The following is a 19319-nucleotide window of genomic DNA, read 5'->3' on the forward strand; positions in this document are numbered from 1 at the left end:
TAACCGTCGTCTTTTTCTATTGGTCGTTGGCAAATCTCAATCAGCTTGTATTGTGCATACCGCCACCTGCTGTACGAAGTGTGCTATCTCATGTGTTTATTGACTGGAACAGTTTTGTATTGTATTACCTGTGATTGTGTTATCCTTGTATTTTCAAGTTAAAGTTGAAACAAATACAGGCAAATTGTCGCCTTATTCATTTAGCCTAGAAAAAAAAATATCTTCATTTATTTGCACACACATACACTGCATACAATCCAGATAATGGAAAGTGTTTCTGCACAGCCACCTGCAGAGTTCAGTCCTTTACAAAGGAGGGCAGCAGCATTCTGTTAAGTATTTAGTCATTCATCAGGCTCCCCTCAGCCTCCTTCAGTCACGTCTTTGGGCAGGCCGATGAAGACAGCTGTGACGGATTTCAAGGGCATACCATTGCCTGTTTGCTCAGAAGCATGTCTGCTGGATGCTGATTTGTTTGCAAATACCCCCTTCAAACAGATTTACAGTCTGTTAAATAATGTGGTCACCTCATCAAATATTCCCTTATTGCTGTTCCTACAATATAATGCATACAATGTGAAGCAGGCTGAAAGGAATTTTCCATTTATTGAATGTAATTCCATATTGTAGATGTTAAGGAGACATAACCTTAACACATCTTTTTTAATTCATGACTTGAATTGCAATCCAACCAATAAGAAAATACTAAATAAATAAAACATATGCTTCAAAGTTAACATTACAAGCACAATCTATGAGTTATTTCATTTTACTATGTTAAAAGTTGAGTGTTCTAGGCTATTGACCGTTTTCTCATTCTTGAACTCTGCCTTGGTTATGTTTGACTTGGGGCTCCCGGTGGATTTCAGCCATACTTGCATTTCTTTCACCTTGCTGCGTGGGCCTTGTAGCTGCCCCTGAACAGTTCCTGCGCCTGTGTTTTGGACCCATCCCACCAGACCAAGTTTCTTCCCTTCTGCCTGGAAAAATGAAACACATTAGAAGATGGCAGAGGTGGGAGGTTGATGGATGTGGTTGTGATGGGATACTGGGAAGGGAATATTTTTTAGATAAATTGTACAGGATGGAACAATCTTGATCTCTAAGCATTGTTTATAGGACAAAGACTGCTTGTCATGTTCCAGCTTAAAACTAAAATAACAATTAGCACGAAAACTCAAGGTCCACTTACTAGCTTCTGGAGCTTTTATTCACATCTTGCCGCCCTGTTAGTTTTTATCATCCACAATAATGAACTGAGTTAACTCCATCCGCAAGACCGTGAGATGGAGTCGAAAGCTCCAGAAAAAGCTAGAGTGAACCTTGAGTTTTTTCTTGTCAAACTAAGACAAAAAAATAGCCTACTGTTAATGTGTAGGTTAACTTTATATCACTGTCAAACTCACTTGAGTGTATTTCCGAAAAAATACACCTTGCACTCTTCCAAAAATTTCATAATCCACTGAAATTAGATCTTCGTTGGCCATAGTGGACCTGGAAACGGAGAAATAAGACAGTAGCTACTTGGGTGCTGTGCTGTGTATGCCAGGGACATATCTACATCGCAGGGACTAACGTTATGTTACAGCTAGCTGTTACAAGCTATGCTAACACACAATGTATGTAGCTAGTATATGTAGCTATGTATGTTCAAATGGTTTGCAACCTGGATAATTAACACGTTTAGCTGTTTATAAATGGTGTATGAATACATGAAGGCACGCTGTATGTCATATAATTCACCTGAATATTGTTAGGAAGCCGTGGGACGACTATCCAGCATGAATGTATTATGCTATGGCTATCTATCCCCAGCAGAGCAGCTCCGATGGACCTCGATTTTGAAACATACGGGGCTCTGCTTCAGGAAGTGATGTTCAGTGGACCAATCAGAGAACACCCAAGATATTTGGTTTCTAAGCAACAAGTATAAACGTTTGGGTAAGGAGTCGCAACAGTTATCATAGCTGTCACCGAGTGGCTTTATTTGTAGCTAAATTCAACTTTAATTTCACTTCAGACGACATTCAAAAGGTCAGTAAGTGTTGGAAATTCTACACCGTTTTTTTGGGAAAATGTGTCAGCCACCGATATGTCACGTCGCTACATTTTATCTGACATCTTTGGAGGAGGGTCTGGCAAAGCGAGACTAATCTGACATTGACCGCTGTCATTTGGCTAGCAAATATTATCTAAGAAATGTCCTGTCAGCAATGTTTTGTTAAACTATTATATTGCAGAGGTTTCTTACTCTTCGCCCTTTTTAATCTTTGGTATTTTTCTGGAGTGAAACACCTAGCTACTTGTCAAAGAAACTCTACTCAAGATATTATATTGTGGAGCTGTTGCCCATAATCTTCATCAACAAACTTCATCTGCTGATTACTCTTAAGGCGAAATGGACAAGAAGTCCCAAACCTGGTCAGAATGGTGCAAACATTAACAGTTGCATGACAACTAAGTAAACCTCATCTGATAACAAAGACACACAACAAGTAAGTGAGGGCACCTAACAATGTGTCAACAGTTGTCAAGGTCAAGATTGAATTGTCAAGTTAAATCTAAGGACCTGTACAATTAAACATTTTTATTTGTAGCACATTTCACTGGAACTGTATCTAAAACGATTGCATGTGATAATTGATTGATTGATGTATTGATTGATTGCTTGATTGATGGATGGATGATGGATGGATTACTTAATTGTTTTAATCTTAACATTTCTTTGTGCTAACTTGATTTTTTACATTTAGACAAATTACATGAAGTTGCTTGGGTAACTGATACTGATATGCAACTCAAGCCAAGTTGATTTGGTCACACCTGTGCTCTTATTTAATACAAATAGTTACACACTGCAGATACCAGCTTTGATCCACCAAACGTTTTCTCTTTTTACCTTACTTTCTTTTTCTTCTTGTTTTTTCTTCTTCTTAGAAATCATACAGGGAAGAAACCCTTAGCGGCTGGTGTGGAGGGCTAAGGTGTTTTTGGCAAAGATCTAACAACAATACAACCTTAAAGACATGAGCACGTACCCACAAAGAAGACATAGTCCTCAAGGGCAGCCCAATATTGCAGGAAAAAGGCAAGGCATTGTCTATATTCAAGCACAACATGGTGTTGTACCTGGTAGGAGAGCAGATGGAGTAGACCGGCCATTTCCAAACAAGCCTGTTAGCCACAGAAGACCTCTCAACCGCCGGAAACAAGACTCACTTGATCTGCATGATTTTGAAAAAATCACTATTACAAAACAACCGCGAGGCCTATTGTCACCCCAAGATTACCATTCAAATGGCACCAGGAAGACCACGGGATGCCGGCATTCAAGAAAAGACTTGCACCCACTGCCCAATGGAGAACTGCAGATGGCCAAAGCAATTCATGCAAAAGAGCTCATGCTGCAGGAGAAGCTATGGAGTGTTGAGGAAAAAATAAGACGAAAAATCCAGAGAGATGCTGCTGCAAGTGAGTACCAAAGGAGTGAGGAGCAGAAGCACAACAGGGGACAAGCAGAGAGGGGAAACGCTCAGACATTAACCAGGCTGGCTGAGCAGAAGAAGAGAGAATCAGAAAGAAAAAGAGAAATGATGATGCAAGAAAGAAGACAGGAGGATGTCAAGCAACTTATGAACAGGCGAGATCAGAGTAACGAGGACAGAATAAGGAATACACATGAAGAAGAAAGGGCCAGGTGGAAAATAAGAGATAAAGAAGACGCACAGAGTTCCCAGGCACATAGAAAAGGTCATAAAGGTACTCATCAGATCACAGCTCATGTGCAAAAAGTGAGTGGAGAGCTTAACATTTCTAGGTGGGAAAATGTGAACGAGCATACCAGAAGAAGAAGAAAAGGAGGGGAGGAAAAAGATAATGGCGTTTGGGGAGAGACAGGTGTAAAGTCACAGTATGGAACAGAGAAAGCAAAAGACAGAGAACAAAATACAACCTCCATGCCCGATAAAGGTTCGACAAGAGAAAGGAAATATAGGGAAAGGACATGTAAGGAGGTGTACGGTTCAGACGATGAGCGAGACATACCTCAAATTAATCAACAGAAAACGTCTTATAAAGTTGCAACAGAAAACCACAGAGGTGCAGGACTTAAGCACTCTGTGGGACTACTGCTTCCACCAGTTTCTCATCCGTCTCATTTCAGCAGACCGGAGCAGGAGGAGCTCAGACAGGAAGTTAGCACAGGCACAGGCCTCCAGCTCCTTCCTTGCAGAATCTGCGACAGAAAGTTTGCAAGCGAAAGATTACAGAAGCATATGCAAATCTGTAAAAAAGTGAAACAATCACATCGTCAAGTCTTCAACTCCTACGTTAATAGGACCAAGGGATCGGCCATAGATCAGTTCTGGAAAACCCACAGCAAGAGTCCAGAGGTAGGCCAGTAACATTTTGGCCTCTTTTGAAGGACCACCATACCAATTTTACACACAAATGTTTATGTTAAAGATATACCCTGTGGAGTTTGACTATTTGTACCACTAAGGGGAATTGTTTTTAAGAGTGGGTGCCAAATGACTTTGTTCACCAAAAGAAAACTCCACAGGGTAGACTACAAATGTATCACAGAGCCTGCATTACAAACTGGGGGTGTAGGGTCGTATAGCATTTACTAGCAAGGGAGAGCTACTATTAGTTGCATTATGGGAAATGTAGGATTTTTTTTCACACTAAGGAATAAAAGTCAGAAATCTTTTCCACTGCTTTTTTTTCCCTTCCACCAAGCTTTTTTCACAATTCTGAACTTTATGGGAATTTAATGCTGAATTGATTATTTTAAGTAAGCATTCAATATTTGAGATGTATTTGATGTCTTTTTATTCAGGATTTAAAGAACCAAAGACAGAACCACATGGCAAACACAAGGAATCTGCATGAGGGTCGACTCCCAGCTGGAACCTCACAACCCAAACGGCCCAAGTGAGCTGACCAGACCAAACCCAGACACTTTGGCCCTGGACCATTGGAACAAGAAATCCTCAGCTGTCAGCACACCCATCACCATCTCATTAGTCAGTATAGTCTCGGAATTGTTCGATTTAATCCCTTATATGAATTTTGTTACATTGTTTGACTATATATTCTATATTATCTAAACAGAACCGTCTAAAATAGTTTTGGATCTTTACAAGAATAGCTCATGTTACATAATACATTTCACTGAAATTGTATTTTATGATTTTTCACGTGACAAATAAATGGATTAATATCAACAAATGCCAACATCTGCAGTGTATCGTAGCTTACATTTTGGTGAATATTGACTATACGCACATAACGAAAGAAGCTGTTAGTTTTATTTATGGAGTTTACACAAAGCAACAGTGTGTCTGTGAGAGAAGTGTTTATACAACTGTTACATCTCCACAGTATTTGGTTAACCTTGTGAAAATAATTATCCATATCTTTAAATGCTGTGAACACACTGTATAAAAAAACAACAACCTAAGGCACAGCATTGTCATATTTGCACTCATTTTGGTTTCAATAGCTTGCTAAGGCACTCTGACTGTATTTAGCGTTGCATTTTACTGCACGAAAACATCGCCAGTGTTATACTGCACACATCTGACATCCAGTCAACAGCTTGTAAGCTGACAATGGGTCACACACAAATGTCTTAATGTAATGCAAAATAAAGCAAAGCAACATTTCTAAGACAAATAAAATGGTTAGAAAATGCAATAAGATCACAGTAACATATCTGCAAGGTCAGCTATATCACAAATGCTTCCACATACAAATAAAACAGTTCAAGTGTTAACACATGTCACAAAGAAGATAGACCTACATGTGCTGCCCCAACAAGAGTTCAAGAGTCGAAGAAGGCAATAAGAAAAAGTAACTAAGAGTAGTTGCTAAAAAATGAATCAGTAGTTTCGTATTTCACACAAATACTTTCGTATGACATTAAAACATGCACATAAAAAAAAAAAGAAGTATCTATTTGCATGAGATAATTTTAATATGTTTGTAAAAGCTAACATTTCTGATAAATATGTAATAACGGTTTAGGAGGCTATTTTGTGTTTGGTATTTTAAGAATATCAAATGCAATTAAAATAACTGAAAATAAAAGTGATACATATGTTTTCACATTTGAAGATGGTGCCAACGTGAGTCATGACTCATGATCAATCTGGACATACATCCTGGCAGCCCATCTCTCAACAGCTGACAAGAGGAAACCCTAATTGTCTGCTATGTGCGCAAGATGGTCTTATATGTTATTTGATAAATACTAATATATGAGGCACTAAGGACCGAAGCCTGACATCACTTAAACTCAACAATACCACCAAAACATGGACTTAACATTCACACTGCAGAGTAACACTACGATGATTGGCTCTCACAGATGTCAAGGTCCGATGCTTAATGTTGAATCCAGCCAACATTTCAGTTCGTGGAGAAACTAGCTAGATTACTGCATCCAGGTAAACACAAGTGTGCATATGAGAGTGTGCAAGGTATTATACAGTCTTACATATGAAACAATGTAATCATGCAACTTAGCTCTCTGTCAAATATGTATACTGTACGTAACCACTGCGAATGGGCACGAGGCTGCACCCTCGACTGCACTGAGCCTCCACTCCCCATCTAACAAGCTTGTTTAATTGAATATGTGCTAAGAGTTTTGACACTCCTCCCATAATCAGGACATCTGCAGGTTACGCCTCACACACTGGCCCCTGCAGCGCGACCCCCATGGTTTGTGAAGCCGCCTCCTCTTTCTCCTCCATCCCCGGGCATACGGGCATCTGACTGATGGTTTCCATTATTGTCACATTCTGCTTGACGTAGCGTTGAACGATTAATCGCTGCCCAGAGCCTTTCATTCTCCTTTTGCTGCTCCTTGACCTAGAGGCAGGAATGCATGCTGTTAGACATGCACAAGAGTCGAAATCAGAACAATATCCGGTCGCTTTTGGGGAAAATGTCTCACCTGTTTCTCGAGAATCTGGATCCTCATCTCTTGACTTGAGACCGTCTCTCGCAGCTGCAAAATAAGTTCCTTTGTCAAATACTGTGGCAATGGGATGTACTGATAAGATCATGATTTGCGGTGCCGAGTGAACAGATTTGATACCTGTGTGACCTCGCTACTTGCTTTGCAGCATGCGTTCGAGTCTCCTTTTTTGCAGCCGTCGGCCTCCTCCAGTCCATTGACTTTACCACAGCTCATTCGTTTAGTCTGGAAAATAATTTTAAAATGCAGTTTTACACAGTATGAAATTCTAGTGTTTATCTGAAGTACATAATTCATGTCTTGTGCAAAGGACAGCTATGTTGCCATTACCGATAGGCCTTTCTTTGTGCTGACTGCTGCTGCCGCAGCCTTTAGCTCTTTCAGCTCCTCATAAGGTAGAGTGACGCTCTCAGAGATAGAAGAGAGCTGGTCAGGAGTGGATGCCTCAGAGCTTTCTGGCAACGGGATGAACTCTGCGTTCTCAAGCTCCTGTTGGATGAGAACCTCCCTGAATTAGAACACTGAGTCTCCATTTAGAATTTCCTGTTTTATGGTTCAAACTAAGGTTTCCTTATTCCTTGGTGCTTTCATGATAACAAACCTTTCTAAGCCAGAGAGGGCAGGAGCTGTCCCCAGTCTGACTTAGTGACATCATCGGAGTCTCCATGAGGCACTCCTCTGTATTATCCTCCAGTGTACCCCCAAGACCCCTGTCACGACACTCTGTCTCTGAACCAGGTTCTATGTCCATATCCAGGGTGGATGTAGATGCCTCCTGGCCCAGTCCTATGTATACAAACATACATTGACACACACACTAACAATGTAGACTGGCAGGTGTAAATGTAGACTTATTTTTCAAGCAAAGAAAATGAATCAATACACAAATTGGTGACTAAAGAAAGGTATTTACCACAACAAGATGATAGTCCACTGCTGTTAGAGCGAATAGTCTTGGAGTTGAGAACTTTCTCTGCAAAAGAGAAAATATATTAGACAGCTGGCTGCTTGCACCAGTACACTGGGCAAGTGTCTGGTTGTGATTACTAACCCATTATGATTATGGTGTGCCAACCACGGCAAGAGAGGTCCGGTACATGGTGGAGGGAACCAAAGATAGGCCTTGGCATGGCAGGGCATACCTCTGAACCAAATCCCTTATCAGCTGGCATCCCAAGTCGCCCGTTTCCTGCGTTTCCCCATGCAAAGATCTGATTGTCTGCAAGAAACAAAAACACGCGATGAAAGCTATATCCTCAGGATGAAGAGGACGGGCATCTGAAAAGAAATGAAAGTACTACAAACCTTGACATAAAATCTGAAAAATATACATATTATTGCCATAGATGCACAACAGGACTGTTCATGTTCTTACCCTCAGTGGCTGCAATGGTGAAGCCGTCTCCACAAGACACTTTGGTCACTATCTTTCCTCCGAAGGGTCCGAGAAGGAGTTGGACACCATGATGTTTCTTAAAGTCCTTCACACCCAGCTGTCCGTACTTGTTGCAACCAAAGGTGATCAGGCGACCACGTACTGCAGACCCAGAAAACATACGAAAGGTTTCTTTGATATGGTAAAAATGTTCAATTACAAGAGAAATATCAGTCTTTTTTTATGGTACCGTCAATGGCAGCTGTGTGGGTCTTCCCTGGAGCTATGGTCTGAATCTTGAACCGTGACAGCTGCTTTACCAAGGTCAGTGTGGTGATGTATGGGATCCCCTGGTAACTCTGGTGTGGCATACAGAAGAAAAAAAAAAAAAAAAAAAAACACATAAGCATAGCTGCATTCCCTTAAGTGTCTATTATTCCAGTCCTTTAAGTATAACCCAGTACCTCTCCAGGGTGGTTTTTGAGACCAGAGAATCCCAGGTTCAGACCAAGCTTGTTGAATTCATTGTTTCCACATGCTAGGACTTTGCCAGTTTCTGTTAAAAAAAAAGTTCCATCGCTGCCACATGACACTGAGGAGATGGTAGCTCCTTTAGGGATCTCCACCTGGGAAAACCAGAACATTTTATTTTAAGTATTTTTGAAATAAATAGTTACAAATACTATTCTATTTTAAAACGTACTTGCTCCTGCAAGGATTTAGCCTCCTAAAAGAAGAATATGCCAGAACAGGAAACTAAATCTTACTTGCATCGGAGAAGAGAAGTCATCCTCACATTCCAGGCCAAGGCGCCCTGCAGCAGGAAAAAAGAGCAATTTTGACTGAGAACACTTAGTATGACTCTATTTTTAAAGGGCCACTATCTCCCCCTGCTGTCTACAGGTATAACAGCAAAAACAACCCTGATCAGCTCAGAACAGTAAACACCGCAACTCTATGTACCATACTCTCCGCAGCCCCAGGAGTAGATGTCCCCACCCCGAGTCAGGACCACCACATGGTTGTCTCCACACGAAACCTGACGGACAGGCCGATCCTCGAAAAACTCCAAAAGCACTGGCTCCAAAATCTCCACGCCGAGGCTACCCTCCACTCCAATGCAGCCGTAATAGTCCGACCCAAACATGTACATCTGGTCCTCATCTGCAAAAGCAGCAGCAGCAGAGGGTTCAAAAAGTGGGTTATTATACAAAAAGGTTTTTTCTCAAGTTTCCGCAGAAAGCTTTCCTCACTCACCGGTGACACAGGCAGTGAAGTCAGCCCCACATGCCACCTGTCGTATGGTCGTCCCCTGTAACTTCTCCACCCTCTTTGGCTGTCGGTACGAGGCCTGGTCTCCCTGTCCCAGCTGGCCCACCATCTTGGCTCCACCTTGGACATTCTGAGGAGAAGTTTAAGAAAGCTCCTTGTAGTGAAGCACACAACTTGATCAAGTATATCTCATCCATGGATTAACACTCACAGCCCAGGTATACAGCTCCTTTTCCACTGTCACTACTGCAAAGTGACTCTCCCCAGCACACACATGTTGGGCACTGCTGCCTCCTTTAAACATGTCCAGTTTCTGGGGGGTGAACTTCCCTCCGCCCCAGGAGTACACGTCCCTTGAGCGCGTGGTCACCACAGCAACGGAGCTGTCAGTCACTGTACTCAGCCTATGGTGCAGGCAGGACATCAAATCCGTTATACAATACAAAATCTTACATAAAAAAGGACCATAGACAGGCTTTTACAATGCAGAAAATGAAACAAGTGTTAACAGCTTACTTTGGTTTTTTCATTGCTGAATTCAGCAGGGCAACTCGCTCTTCAAGCTCCCTACCAGAAAATGAGGTTGTCAGTGGGTTGTCATGGATGTTTTGACTTTGTTGCATCCAACGGAATCTAAAATATTTTCCCTTTCAACAAACTTACTGTCTGCAGCAGGAGATGAATGGCTGGTCCAGAATCTGCTCAGATGTAGGCCTCTTTTCAGGATCCTGCGACACAAAAAGATCACAACAACTTTACAGCGATATCCCTCACAAAGGCCAGCTTTTGCTTAGCACACAGTATTATCTCTGGCATCAAACCATTCGTTTCATTACAATCACAACACAACATTCTTCTCTGATTATTACCCTCACTCACTTGATCGAGGCACTCGTACACCAGTTTGATCAATGCAGATGAATAAACATCCGAGTTCACTTCCATAGTCCAGTTGCCCTGGACTATTTTCACACAGAGGTTCAGAGGGTTCTGGTGGACACAAGCAGCAAAATAAGTTCATTCTGCTGGAAATAAAATTACATTTTCTGACTAACACAAAAAAAACATTTTTAGCAGGTTACCAAACCTACCGTTGCATCAAATGTTCTTGTAAGAGCCAAGACTTCAAAAATTACACAACCCAGGGCCCAGATGTCTGATTTGAAGTTGTACTTCGATCCCTGGCACAATTCAGGTGACATGTAATATGGAGTTCCCACACACTGGATTTACAGAGAAAAAAAAAGTGAAAGTGAACAAATCAAGTAATATTTACTAAATCACAGCAGTCTGATTAAAGAAAAAAACTAAATCACAACTTACAGTCTCTGCCATTGAAAACTCAGAGTCTAGCTTCTTTGCGAGGCCATAGTCGCCCAGCTTGATGAGGTCAGTCTTAGTCAGGAAAATGTTCAGAGTTTTGATATCTCTGCAAGAAAAACAAAATCATTGTTTGAAAAAAAATAAATAAATAAAAAAGTCCTGCAGATGCCAGATAAGGGAATGAAAACATAGTTACCTGTGTAAGATCCCAGCCTTGTGAATGTGGGCAACTGCTGAGGCAATTTGGTACAGGTACCATATGACCACCTAAAGAAACATGTTAAAAGGTAAAGATATAATAGAAAATAGCCTCTTTGTATAAAATAAATTCCCTGCAATGTTGAAGTCATACCTCTTCACTGAAAAGTTTCCCATTTTGGTGGTTGATTTTATCGTATAGATTTCCTCCTGTGATGAGACGGCTATTTAGCATTCTGTCACAGATAAACAGCATTCAAACTAATCTCGATCAAATCTTCAGAGTGGACACAATATTTACAAACCATTACAATACTCCAACTCAATGAGCAAGGTGTTTTTATCCATGAAGTGATTGAAATAGGCTATGATGTTGTTGTGCTCCAGGATGGAGAGGATGCTTATTTCGTTCATGACATCTCTGCGCTCCTTTTCGGAGAGCGAGTTCAGCTCCACTTCCTTCCATACCACCAAAGAGTTGTCCTAGGGAAGCCAGAAGAGACATTCAATAATACTAATGGGAGCCACAAATCAGCAGCCAGATGTGTCCCTCCAGATGACCGAATGCATAAGTGTAGGTTTCTCTACACTCCCTATTACCAGTTTACAGAATAGACAGACAAGGAAAATCTTCTCAGTTTTAGAACAAAAACCTTTTATGAAATATAATTGGTTCAGAATATTTTTTTAAGAGAGGGTCTGCACAACAAGATGTAGTACTATAAACGTGTGTACACGTAATGTGTAATTAGTAAGTTTTCACTGTAAGCAGTGGTTCATTTCTGACTGCTATCCCGTCCAAGGAAAAGTTTTGGGGACCTTGTAAACTTGCATGATGGGTTTCCCTTGCCCTGTTGTTGTTGTTGTTGCTTAAGAAGTGATGGTAGATTGTACATTTAAGAAACACTTTCAACAACAAAGTGTTCAGAAGGAAAGTGACTGTTGCACGGCATAATGTGTTATCCGTGCCTTTTAAAAACAAATCTGATGGGACAGAAATATGACTTACCTCTGTTCTTCTGTACAGAGTTGCTTCACCAAACGCCCCCCTCCCAAGGATCCGGATAGGAATGTAATGCAACTTCTCCTCTTCGCCATTATATGTGCTCGACGCTGATCGCTCACTGACCACAGACCCGTCGCACAAATCTGAATTTAGCGAATCGAAATGTCTTTCATAGTCCCCCAGTGACATTTCTGTTTAGGGTCTTGTTAGCCAGTGGTAACGTTACTGATGGAAATAACCCGAACAGGCCTTACGGTAACTCTTTCTGAAAGACTTGGATAAAACCGTACATTCGTCTAACATGTTACTCGTGTCTTCTAACAAAGAGGCCTGTCAAAGTACTCGTATTAGCTAAGTTACCTGATGCCTCAAAGCCACTCAACTCACACAATGTAAGAAAAATACAACGCAGCAAAATACGTACAAGTAGTTGCACCAGCGTCAAGCATGACACAACAAAAATGAGGACGTTCAGCCAAACTTAATGGAGTTTCGGAATAAAAGGCGTATCCTCGAGCGTGTTGTCAAGTATTTTACGATGAAACGCCAACCGACCGCATTTCCGGTAAAGGTACTAGTCTGTTATATACTGTCTATGGTTTAGCTGGTTAGCAAGAAGAAAGTACAGCACTGTAATATAAACCAGAATTGTCATAGGAATGTTACCACACTAAAAACGTTCAGTAAGTCTGTATAACAAACACACGGGTTGCGAATGTTAAAAACCGGCTGGTCTCGTCTAACACGCAACAACAAACCGAAAACTCCTCCATCCTTGCCTTGCCCTTAAACCCGGAAACAATCAAATTAAACGGTCTCTTGGAGTTTTTAAAATCTTGTATCAATCTTTTTTCCCTCCTTCCTCTACTTTAGCGACTATAAATTAAAATAGGAGATGTTACACAAGTAGCAGATGCAAGTGAAGTTTCATATACATCAAAGTAAAGCTACATCATCATACATCAAGCTGTCCATCAAAGTTTCAGTTCACAATTTTAATTTCATACCAAATTATCAGGACTACTGTGGTGCAGTGTGACCATAGACTGTATGAGTGTGACACTCATTTTACAGATCATGACCCTTGAAACTTATTTTACCGCTGGGGGGCGTGGTATAGGTAACTCCAGTTACAAATAACTTTACATTTAGATGTCAATATAGTTGTATAATAAATTTTATAGAGAATAAATTGAAATTTTTTTAAAGGACAAGATAGTCGGACATAAATGTTTTTTTGATCTACCAAATTAATTGATACAAAAATCATATCAAAATCCAATATTATCATGAAGCTGTCCTAGTCATTGATTTAAAACATTGCCTGATTCCCAGATGTATTAAAAGGATAGTTACCGTGGTATAAAGGGTAACTGTCACTTTTTTTACACACACATTGCATATTTATATGCAACAGGAGGGATTACAAATAAGCAATTTTAATGTCTCCTACGACCCAGATTTCTAGACATACAGTACATCACATAACCAACCACCCATGATTAGATCTTTGGCCCCATGTGGGCAGCACATGTGAATCAGTATGTATCAGAGTGAGTCACTGTAAAGTACTGTAAAGTAAGCTACATTAAATTAACTTCTCATTTTTTGCACCTGTGGGACTTCCGTAAGAATCTTAAATGACAGAGATACAAAAAAAAATACTTTCAGGAGACATTTTCACATACGATTGAGGGTAAAGGGGTGTGTTTAACCACACACACACACACACACACACACACACACACACACACACACACACACACACACACACACACACACACACACACACACACGCACACACAGAAGTATGTGAAACTCTGATTTTAACAATTTCCAGTTTTGACCAAAGAGAAATGACACTAAATGCTGCAAACTCACTTTTACACCCCGTTCTCTGATACACAGTACATTACAGCCCACTCAGCTGGAACTGCAGTACCTGTCTTTGTCACTGAGGTATCTCTCTCTGATTGAGACCAGGGTTTTTTACACTCTCACACACACACACACACACACACACACACACACACACACACACACACACACACACACACACACACACACACACACACACACACACACACACACACACACACACACACACACACACACACACACAGAGTTTTGTAATATTGACAGAGCAGCCACCTCACACAGATACAGTTTTTTACAATCACTTTGCTACTAATTTCAGAACCTTGATGTCATTTTTCAAAACTCTAGACACAAAACTCAAAACAGTTATCACTTGTAACACAGGCTGTCCAATGTTCAAAACATTGCATTGGGCATTCATATCTTTAAAGAAATCTTGCACTTGCACAATCACTGGTTCAAAAAACAAATATAATGTGAAATACCATTGAAACGTTACTTTAGATCACCCACATATAAGCTACCCATAGTTTCACTGGGTCATCGTTCGTACAATCATATATTGTAGTACAAAATAGGTGATACATGTTTCATTATGGTACTACAAGTAAATACATCCCTGTTAAAGTACTGCAGTAGTAGAGCAAATACTGCATACCAATGTGGTAGAAGTATATATATATATATATATATATATATATACTGTATATTAACCTTTATTTATCCAGGTAAGTCGATTGAGCACAAATTCTCATTTGCAACGACAACAGACATACAATACTCTATAAATAAAGTATATATACAGTCATGAGAAAAAATTAGGACACCCATGCTAAAGTTGACTAAAAAGAGGAATAAAAAAATCATCTTTGGAAATTGATCTTAATGCTTTAATTAAAAAAAATAGGAAAAATCCAACCTTTATGGACACCAATTTTGTTTGTGAATGAATAATGTATCGTAAATAAATAAATGTTCTTCCTTAAAATACAGGGGGCATAAGTAAGTACACCCCTATGTTAAATTCCCATAGAGGCAGGCATATTTTTATTTTTAAAGACCAGTTATTTCATGGATCCAGGATACTATGCATCCTGATAAAGTTCCCTTGGCCTTTGGAATTAAAATAGCCCAACATCATCACATACCCTTCACCATACCTAGAGATTGGCATGGTTTTATTTCAGTTAATTTGAGTTGATAGCTGGTTTGATTTGCATTGAGAGATGATTTTATGGAAACTACCCCATGCCAATCTGTAGGTATGGTGAAGGGTATGTGATGATGTGGGGGTATGGTGAAGGGTATGTGATGATGGGGGGGCTATTTTAATTCCAAACGCCAAGGGAACTTTATCAGGATGCATAGTATGCTGATCCATGAAATAACTGGCCTTTACAGTAAAAATACAAATCTGCCTGCCTCTATGGGAATTTAACATAGGGGTGTACTTACTTATGCCCCCTGTATTTTAAGGAACAACATTTATTTATTTACGATACATTATTCATTCACAAAGAAAATTGGTGTCCTTAAAGATTGGATTTTCCCTCATTTTTTTAATTAAGGCATTAAGATCAATTTGCAATAGATGTTTTTTTTATTCTTCTTTTCAGTCAACTTTAGCATGGGTGTCCTAATTTTTTCACATGACTGTAAATTATATATCTCAATCATCAGTATCAAGTTGGCAGAATTGGACAAGCAATTCCAAGGGCCTGAATCCATACAGTGCAGTACTGTAAATACTGTAAAGAGTCTGAAAAGTTGGTACATGGTACTATAGAAACAGTGTCTGATAAACAGTAGTACATTACAGTAAAGAATGATGATGAAACATTACATCCATAGATGATGTAGTCTAATTGGTTCATGATCCACACTAATTGGTGACATGTGAATGTCGTTATCTTGAAACTTTCACAATCTAAACATGTAATATTGTTTGTCTGTTTCCATACAATTATGCATTAAGAGTAATGCAACAGTTACTTATCATTTTGAGTAGTTGTATCGATTAATAGTTAGATGATTGTAATGGAATGAATAGACAATTATCTAAAATGTAATGTGTGAATTGCTTTTTGAAATAGTAGTACTTTGATGTTAAGTTGTGTCATATTGAACAGGTGATCTTTGTTAAATGAACAAATTATATTTGGTTTATGTGCATTGTATCCAAGCAATTGAAAAAAGTTTTGAAAAATTTGAAAAATGTGCATTTTGATCATTGGTTGTGAGTTTTGTGTCTAGAGTTTTGAAAAATGACGTCAAGGTTCTGAAATTAGTAGCAAAGTGATTGTAAAAAACTGTAAAAGTGACATGCTAAGGGGATTTCTGAGTAAAAACCTGAAGACCAGACGGATATCCAGACATGATTTTAAATAGATACAACAGCGAAGATGGAAAATCTTTGCAACATAACATAGGAAGCAAAGGTAAGCTTGTATTATTTGAACTGTCCTCATAATGCTTTTAGAAAGCATAGGCCTATTGCATTATTATCTGTCATTCACTTCAACCTAACATCAAATTGTCTGTTTGTTCAGGATCTATATGCAGAGTCAGAGTTGGGTCCAGAAGTTGTCCACTGTAACCATTGGTTATCATGTGTTTAGGACTGCTAAACACTATTCTGATGTTAACTGCTATTGTTATTGGGATTAACTGTGAGTACAATGCTCCACACCAAATAACTTCCCATGCGCTCATCATAGAGGTGAAGCAACTTCACATAATGCAGACTGAAGCAATTAAAGCTCAAAAAGAGGCCCAACAAGCATTAGAGAAAGAGCTCAGGAGCCATCAGCAACTTAAACTGCAGTTAGAGCAGAACAAGACCCTCAACGACGGCATTCAGAGGCAGGTTGAGACCCTACAATTTGAGTGAGCAACGCTGCAGTCCGATACGTTGGATATTCGTGAGAGGCTATTGCATAAATTTTTTTTGCATTTTGGAATCAAACCTTTTCTTCTAATTGTGACTTTAACTGCTTTTCTTCTTTTAACAGGGGAAAGTTGTGGACGATGCCAGTCAGGATGGGTGTTATTAAACACATCGTGCTACTTCCATTCTTTATCAGCATCCAATTCCTTGAAGAACTGGCAAGACAGCAGGGCGGATTGTATCAGGCGTGGGGCCGATCTGGCTGTGATTGATAACCTGGAGGAGCAGGTAAGTCCAGTATGATGTAGGTGGAAAACGAGACAAAAGAATAGGTAAAGTTACTCTTGCTGTTGTAATGTACACAAAAGGCCTATTTTACAAACTGAGATGCACCTCATGGCAGTGTTTAGAAGACAATTTATTGTAGTTTGACACATTAATTTGGCCTTCTTACCAAACACAGTCATTGTTGCAGTTACTGTGGAAACATGGAGGCAATTAAGGTAATTGAAGTACTATAAAGAAGCAATTTCTGAGCATCACAGTCTTAAACTATAGAAGCTAAACCAAAATGTAGGAAATAAGATGAACAGTTCCTTCAGCTGGGTTGAGGCCCACAGTGTCAGACTTTACAAAATGATTTGAGTGAACATTTGAGTATGCACATTAGGATGTCCATGTGAAAACACAACTGGTTTAAGTTTTTTTTTAAACAATAATTTACATTTTTTCTATACACATTTAGTCAAGGTCCAGAGCTTTCAAACACACAGTTATTTGTCAGACTCTGCTTCTCTGTCTTGTGGTGTGCCCCAAGGTTCTGTGCTTGGCCCCCTGCTATTCAGTCTGTAAATGCTTCCTCTTGGAAAGATTAAAAACTGAGGTGATGATTTTTGCCCCTGACAACATCAAGTAAGATTAGGCAGGCCATTGGGGCTCTATCACTCTCTGACTGTAATGTTGTGCGAAATCTGGGTGTCATTTTTGACAAATCTGTGTTTTAACAGCCATGTGAAATCTGTGGTTCGTGCCTGTTTTTTTCCATCTCAGGAACATTGCTAAGATTAGATCTATGGTTTCTAAAAAAGAGATGGAGATGCTTGTTCATGCTTTTATTTCCTGAAATGTTATTCTTGAAATGTTGTGGTATTGATCGTCTTATTAACTCTCAGCAAAAAAGCGTATTAGCTTAATTCCCAAAATTTCAAACTATTCCGTTACTATCGGGTTATTGTAATAATAATAATTTCATAACCAAGAATAATCATAAACCTTGTGAATAATTCCCTGAATAGTTATGAACAATAAGGTATCCATTAAACTACTAGTTCCTGTACATTTAATTAGTATAATTTGAAAGAGATTCTCTATGTGATTAAATTCACTTAATTAAAAATGGACAAATCTAATTCTAAATTGGTGACATATTCTTGCCTGCAGTGTCAATGTTGACTGATTCAAATCGTTTCATCTGATAATTACCAATAATTTATGCAAACAAAGAGAATACATAAATAAAGATATAAAGATTATTGTTATGATTATTATTAAGTATTACTTGGGCCTTGCTTTAGGTACTGGATACAAGGGGAGCCCAACAACTGGGGGCCTTCGGGTGAGGACTGTGGAGCACTTATGAACATTAGCCCAAGGGTAACATGGTTTGATGGTAACTGCCAGGTAAACAGAGAATGGTTATGTGAAATGGAACCCAACTGTGGAAAGCATGGTGGTCTGTATCCAGGCTGAGCTTTAGGCTCCTCAAAGAAGTCGACTCCATATGGTCAAACAAGCTGCCATCTTATGAGAAAAGAAGACCCAGTTATTTTCCATATCCGGATATATTGTATGCAAGTTTATTTGGTCTTGAGTAAATACATGGAATATATTAACAACAGTGGTACTTAAATGCAGTTTCATATTCAAAAAACAGATATGGGAGTGGTTTCAATTAACTCATCTAACTCTCTGCAAGAAAGAAAATTAATGTATTCTCAAATGTATTCCAAACCATTCCTTAACAAAACTTTAGCTACATGTTCTAAGAGTACTGGACAGCCGTCTTTAAAAAATGCTCCACAGATCCTGGTATTCCTGGATAGTTTTAATAATGAGACCTTACAGTTGTACATGTTTTAGTAATGATGCTTTTGGCCAAAGCATTGATGTTTTTCATTATTTCTTGATTCATACAACAGATGTTTTTATTCTTAATTAATGATTATTTTCTAAATTTGTATTTGTCCAATACCTGCTAAACTAATGACATTCAGCCTTACTCAGTTACACTTTGCATTTGGTTTTGCATTCGTTATTCCTGCTAAACATAAGCATGTCAGTATGTGTCTACAAACAGCCTCACTCACACACATTGGTCTTATTCTGATGTAAA

At 39.4% G+C, this 19319-nt stretch overlaps 3 protein-coding genes across 6 annotated transcripts; 1 reads left to right on the forward strand and 2 right to left on the reverse strand.

The window, feature by feature from the left end:
* Window positions 1-276: 276 nt before the first annotated feature.
* LOC114546562 (acylphosphatase 1, erythrocyte (common) type) lies at window positions 277-1888 on the reverse strand. 2 transcript variants are annotated; one of them, XM_028565406.1, is made up of 4 exons: window positions 1744-1888; window positions 1407-1494; window positions 891-980; window positions 277-488 (listed from the first exon to the last, which is right to left on the reverse strand). In XM_028565406.1, exons 2-4 carry the CDS (start codon window positions 1485-1487, stop codon window positions 363-365), a joined length of 297 nt encoding a protein of 98 aa, XP_028421207.1. In that variant the 5' UTR covers window positions 1488-1494; window positions 1744-1888; the 3' UTR covers window positions 277-362. The 2 variants fall into 2 exon arrangements, with proteins under 2 accessions (XP_028421207.1, XP_028421206.1); XM_028565405.1 differs by lacking the exon at window positions 277-488 and having other exon boundaries at window positions 588-980; window positions 1744-1884.
* On the forward strand, window positions 833-5463 carry LOC114546561 (trichohyalin). 3 transcript variants are annotated; one of them, XM_028565403.1, is made up of 4 exons: window positions 1917-2034; window positions 2394-2495; window positions 2938-4391; window positions 4841-5463. In XM_028565403.1, exons 3-4 carry the CDS (start codon window positions 3027-3029, stop codon window positions 4937-4939), a joined length of 1464 nt encoding a protein of 487 aa, XP_028421204.1. In that variant the 5' UTR covers window positions 1917-2034; window positions 2394-2495; window positions 2938-3026; the 3' UTR covers window positions 4940-5463. The 3 variants fall into 3 exon arrangements, with proteins under 3 accessions (XP_028421205.1, XP_028421204.1, XP_028421203.1); XM_028565404.1 differs by lacking the exons at window positions 1917-2034; window positions 2394-2495 and adding an exon at window positions 833-1014; XM_028565402.1 differs by lacking the exon at window positions 2394-2495.
* On the reverse strand, window positions 5291-12948 carry nek9 (NIMA related kinase 9). The gene is made up of 23 exons (XM_028565401.1): window positions 12166-12948; window positions 11462-11639; window positions 11311-11366; window positions 11155-11225; window positions 10959-11064; window positions 10727-10858; window positions 10515-10625; window positions 10299-10363; window positions 10152-10202; window positions 9847-10039; window positions 9621-9765; window positions 9327-9527; window positions 9131-9177; window positions 8828-8989; window positions 8614-8722; window positions 8364-8525; window positions 8040-8207; window positions 7902-7961; window positions 7590-7774; window positions 7319-7477; window positions 7109-7213; window positions 6965-7018; window positions 5291-6879 (listed from the first exon to the last, which is right to left on the reverse strand). Exons 1-23 carry the CDS (start codon window positions 12349-12351, stop codon window positions 6697-6699), a joined length of 2889 nt encoding a protein of 962 aa, XP_028421202.1. The 5' UTR covers window positions 12352-12948; the 3' UTR covers window positions 5291-6696.
* Between the last annotated feature and the right edge of the window lie 6371 nt (window positions 12949-19319).

Source organism: Perca flavescens, chromosome 20 (genome assembly GCF_004354835.1).
Source record: "Perca flavescens isolate YP-PL-M2 chromosome 20, PFLA_1.0, whole genome shotgun sequence".
Lineage (NCBI taxonomy): Eukaryota > Metazoa > Chordata > Actinopteri > Perciformes > Percidae > Perca > Perca flavescens.

Excerpts from the sequence above, each read along its gene's own strand:
- LOC114546562 (XM_028565406.1), bottom strand. The coding sequence starts at position 1,487 with ATGGCCAACGAAGATCTAATTTCAGTGGATTATGAAATTTTTGGAAGA. Across the intron at positions 981-1,406 it reads TTTTTCGGAAATACACTCAA|GCAGAAGGGAAGAAACTTGG; the intron begins GTGAGTTTGACA and ends TCATTTTTCCAG. Across the intron at positions 489-890 it reads TACAAGGCCCACGCAGCAAG|GGGGTATTTGCAAACAAATC; the intron begins GTGAAAGAAATG and ends ATCTGTTTGAAG.
- LOC114546561 (XM_028565404.1), top strand. The coding sequence starts at position 3,027 with ATGAGCACGTACCCACAAAGAAGACATAGTCCTCAAGGGCAGCCCAAT. Across the intron at positions 4,392-4,840 it reads CCCACAGCAAGAGTCCAGAG|GATTTAAAGAACCAAAGACA; the intron begins GTAGGCCAGTAA and ends CTTTTTATTCAG.
- nek9 (XM_028565401.1), bottom strand. The coding sequence starts at position 12,351 with ATGTCACTGGGGGACTATGAAAGACATTTCGATTCGCTAAATTCAGAT. Across the intron at positions 9,766-9,846 it reads AGGAGCTGTATACCTGGGCT|AATGTCCAAGGTGGAGCCAA; the intron begins GTGAGTGTTAAT and ends ACTTCTCCTCAG. Across the intron at positions 8,990-9,130 it reads ACTTCTCTTCTCCGATGCAA|GTGGAGATCCCTAAAGGAGC; the intron begins GTAAGATTTAGT and ends TGGTTTTCCCAG.